The following is a 5,114-nucleotide window of genomic DNA, read 5'->3' on the forward strand; positions in this document are numbered from 1 at the left end:
AATGTAACACCAGTTGCAAAAAAAAGGAAAGAAAAAATTGCGTTGAATGTGTGTTGCTGCTGTTGCTGCTGCACAGTTTGTCCTTCAAATGGACTTTAGGACTTTAGAAAAAATTGCGTTGAATGGCAGAAATTGCACAGTTTGTCCTCGACAAGTTTTTGGACTTTAGGAAGAAATTGCACAGTTTGTCCTTCAAATGGACTTTAGGACTTAAGAAAAAATTGCGTTGAATGGCAGAAATTGCACAGTTTGTCCCCGACAAGTTTTTGGACTTTAGGAAGAAATTGCACAGTTTGTCCTTCAAATGGAGGAAGAAAATGGGTTGAATGTGTGTGTGTTAATGGAGGAAGAAAATAGATTGATGAATTTCTTGAAATGAAGAAGAAGAAGAAGGGTTTAGTGATGAAGAAGACAAAATTAATGGTTTAATGGTTAATTAGAGGTTAATTAGTGTAAATATAATTAATAAAAAAAAAAATCAAATGAAAAAGGAAAGGAGACGTGGCGGATTTAGACGTACGTGGCACCAATGTGTGTCGGAGAGTGTGCAATCACATCAATTTTTTTAATGCCACGTCACGAAAAAAAGGTACAAAAATACGGGAAAAAATAAGGCCGTGGGGGTAATGTGTCGCCCGCAGGTTGGGTGCGTCATAATTAATCCGAGTATACGTTGGAGTTTTTTTATGTATTTTCCCTGTCACTATATATGTATATATTTTATTTTTCTTTTTTAATATTCTTATGTTATGTTAAGTTACAATTTAAATCCTCTTTGCTCGCTGTGGAATATGACTTACACTATTCGAATTTGTTATAACCAGGGGCGGACCTATATGCTGGTGGGGGTGGGGGAGGGGGGGGGGGGGCGTTAAACTCTTTATATATGTGTATATATACGCTCGGGGGTGCTACTATATATATTTGAAGAGGACCCCTCAAAAATATCTGTCGACGTGGGTCAGTTGGTGCATGCCCCTTAGCTCTTTGTGCATAAGCGCGCGACCCAAGTTCGAGTCCAGACTACAACATTTTTTTAAGATGACAGTTAAAAAAAAGAAATAAAAATTGTTGCTAGCACGTTTCAAACAAGGTACCTAACATGTATAACTTGACACCAAATCACCAGGCCAGCGAGCGAGTTCTAAACAATTATGCCATTTCATTTGTATATTTTTTTACATCGATTCTATGGGTGTTCACAAAATTTTCAAATGATGTAATGTTGCAGAAAATTGTGATTAAAGACGGACCCAGGATTTAAAATCGATGCTTAGACTAACGCGCATCTTCCTTTGATGGTGCCCTCATCGTCTTAAAATCTTGGGTCTGCGTCTGATTGTAACGACATCTTCTATATTTTGTTTGTGGTATTTCACCTATTTTACCAATTAATTATGATTGCGAAGCTGCATTTGAATTATGAAGTAATAGGAATTATTATTGATTTAGTTAGTGAGGTAGAAACTCGATGTATTTGGATTCGCTAACTTTATTGCGGTGATAGTTGAACTAATTAGATGGACTGATCCAAAATAAAAGCTAAGATTTAAACCTGAAATTATAGTTGTGTAACTGCCCTAATGATTACCAAACATAAACAATGGACCGAAAAAGAAAAAAAATCACAAAGATTGGACATTGTATCTTTTCTCCTTTTGCAAATCTGTCAGAATGATAATGATACAATAATGATACAGTTTGTCGTCTTGTTGAAGCCCTTTGACCATCCAACATTTATGAAGAACATTGGACTTTTTTTTTTTTTTTTTCCCTCTCTATAGATCTATTCACAAAAATCCTAAACAAAAAGGATTATTATTTTAGTTTGAAAGAAGGGATTCTTTGTTAAGAGTTGATGAATTAAGCCTATTAACTAATCTATCAAGTGCTTCTTTCATCCACCATTGTTGACAAGCTTCACTTGCTTCCTCCACACTCATCTGCACAAATACAATTAAATAAAATTTTAGTTTACTTCCACTAAAAAACAAGAATTTGCTACAAATTCTCATCTCTACTCTATCGCTAAATAGCTCTTAGCTAACGACTATTTTTTATACTGTTAATCCGTCGTTAAATAAGATTAGCGACTATTTTTATTGTAACAGATCAATCTCTAGCTACTTAAATTAAATCTTAATTTTTTTTATGACAAGTTCCCTTTTTCTTTTTTTCTTATTTCTTTTTTCGGTTTCAAAATATGTAAGTACTTACCCATGCTCTTTTCCTGAGATTTTGTTCAGGCCAAAGAGAAAGTTGTTCAGTAACAAGCAATGGAAACATGTAACCTTCATGATAGATGCTTTGACTCTTGCTCTTGAATCTCCATTTTCCTAATTCACACTGTAAAACAAAAAGAAAAAAGCACACTCTTTGTTAATTAAAATCTCCAACAAAAACAATTATATGCATTTGATAACTAATACTTCATCCCTCTCACTTTATGTGATAACTCTTTTTCTACTCGTCCAATAAAAACTTAAAAAATAATTTAACTTAAACTACTCAATTTATTCCTAAAAACACAAATGTTAGGACACGTTGACCATAAGATTAAAAAATACTACCTCATCCTTCATAATTTAAAATGTCATATTTCATAATTTAACTTCGTGCTAGATTAAACAAGCGCACATATTGAAATCTTTGGTCAATTGAACATCACCACATAAATTGAGACCAAAAACCTGATTAATTATTGCAACTTGAATAAAGATAAAAATATTATTTATACAGACCTGAACAATGCCAAGAACACCAGCTTCTTCAAGAGATTCACGAGAAGCTGCTTCTTCTACAGATTCATCAATTTCCCATCCTCCCTACAAATTCACATTTATGTTAATTGTAATTAAGAGGAAAAAAATATGAAATATAATATTAATGATTATATATATGTACCTTGGGAAACATCATTGTATGACCCTTTTGTGAACTAACTACAAGGACCTCTAATTCCCCATTTCTTGTAAATCTATATGGAATACATCTGCAAAATATAAAAATTTACATAATTATTAATTTTGTCTTCCTTTTTTTTTCTTTCTTTCTTTTTTGGAACATAAAACAATTAAAAGAAAAAGAAAAAACAAACCATACCCAACAACAAGGCGACGACCTTTGTTGTACCTCTGCAATTGTCTTCCTGTACGAGAAACCATACAAACCATTTTTTTTTTCCTTTTTCAATTTAGACAAACCTTTCAAAAGGGAATATAAGAGCCAATAAAATTTTATTATGAAGAATTGAAAAGGCTAAATGAAAAGATGAGTGATAATGTGAGAAAATGATGAGATTGGGTTAAGAGAAAATGATAGGACAAGAATGTAAGAGAGAAAATTTTCTAAGGTGCTTTAAATAGAGAACATATGCTTAAACCCCCACCCACCACAACTTGTTCAACCCCTCCACCCCCACTCATGAAAAAATATAATACTAGTAGCAGTAATAGTAATTTATGAGTTTACTTTCATTATTATATTGCTAATGATGTTGCTTGAAACTATCTTCGTATTCGTTTTAGATTCTTCAAAAATAAGTATTTCAGTTTATTTGTATTACTTTTCTTTTTATATTAGTCCTTTAAATATCTTTTTTTTTTCCTAGCAGCTCTTTAATTCAAAGATTCCACGTTGCATGATGGACATTTCGGTATATATCTACATATCTTTAATTGAAAATTATATGGATAAAAAAAATCTTCTTTATTTTTTTAAATTTCCTATAGAGTCAAAAGCGGACAAACAAATTAAAAATAAATAGAGTATATTTATTTTAAATCTGACATGGACATAGCGGTAATTTTTAAAGGATTCAAGTAACATCTACAAATAGTGCAAAAACTAATTATATCATCCAACAGAGGCAGATCTAGCACTAAGCTCAGTAAGTTCAACTTTTAAGATTCTTAACATTAAATACATATATCTTTAAACTTATGAATTAAGTCTTACTATTTATTGCAATATTACTACGAGATTTTAGATGAACCCAATATGACGATATCGTATTTGCTTATACTGTCAGATTATTTAAACAATAATTACAAATAATTTTATTTAAAATACTTAATAAGTCTTTATAACAGGTGAATTGTGCTAATATTATTAAGAAATTATTAAAAATTACTCTCTCCATTTACTTTTACTTGTCTGGTTTGAACTTTGTACATTTTTTTAAAAAAAAATTGATACGATTTTTTATTTATTTTTTATCTCCATATTGATTGATTATAGTCTTAGATTACTAAGGATAAAACATGAAAAATAGACATTTCCCTTGATATGCTAAAAATGATAAGTAAAAATAAAATATATTTTTAGTATAGTTCGTGAGTAAAAGTGAATGGAAGGTGTAAGTGTGTATAAAATTTATAAATTCATAATTTATTTTTTCTAGTATAGTCTATTTTTGGATTCTTGTGTATGTGGCTAACAAAACCAAAAGCGTGGATGCGTGTAGGCGGAACATAGAGGCGTGTGGTGACACCCGTCACTAACTTACTTTGTTCTTTCTTATCCCTTAAGTTTTTCGATTCTTATTCTATATATATATATATATATATATATATATATATATATATATATATATATATATATATATATATATATATCTTTCTTTTGATTCTTTATTGATATAATAAGTTATATATAATTGAAAATGTCGGTATTTTTACACTACATTATATTTTAGTTTGTGATATCAAATTAGTTATTTCATTCGTCTCGATTTATATAATCATATCTAACTAGCCGTAATTTTTTTTTAAAAAGAATATATATTTGAAACTTATGGAATATGCATATCAGCGTATGACTACAAATTCTCTCATTAAGTAAACACTCAAAAGTGGCACGCACACATAAAAACGTGATTGAATGTTATCTTTCATATTTTTGTTCCTTCCTCAGGAAGTTCTAGAGTTTTCTGATGTAAGCTCTGTTGGTACGGTTTTCACGTTTAAGTAAATGTTTTATCTTCAAAGGAAACTGCTGACGTGAAAAAATCTATCTCTTCTTTTTGAATTATTCAAATGAAAAAGTTTTAAATAAAACAGTTTTTAAATAATAAAATACGACCTTTTTTAAGGATAAATAAAGAAGAAATATAA

At 30.2% G+C, this 5,114-nt stretch overlaps 1 protein-coding gene across 1 annotated transcript; it reads right to left on the reverse strand.

Moving 5' to 3' along the window:
* Positions 1-1,613: 1,613 nt before the first annotated feature.
* Positions 1,614-3,333, reverse strand: LOC132032861 (nudix hydrolase 17, mitochondrial). Its single transcript, XM_059422633.1, has 5 exons — positions 3,103-3,333; positions 2,905-2,992; positions 2,742-2,825; positions 2,218-2,346; positions 1,614-1,943 (listed from the first exon to the last, which is right to left on the reverse strand). The coding sequence occupies exons 1-5, from the start codon at positions 3,171-3,173 to the stop codon at positions 1,824-1,826; spliced, it is 492 nt and encodes a 163-aa protein (XP_059278616.1). The 5' UTR covers positions 3,174-3,333; the 3' UTR covers positions 1,614-1,823.
* Positions 3,334-5,114: the final 1,781 nt, after the last annotated feature.

The sequence above is a fragment of the Lycium ferocissimum genome, chromosome 10 (assembly GCF_029784015.1).
Source record: "Lycium ferocissimum isolate CSIRO_LF1 chromosome 10, AGI_CSIRO_Lferr_CH_V1, whole genome shotgun sequence".
Classification (NCBI taxonomy): Eukaryota; Viridiplantae; Streptophyta; class Magnoliopsida; order Solanales; family Solanaceae; genus Lycium; species Lycium ferocissimum.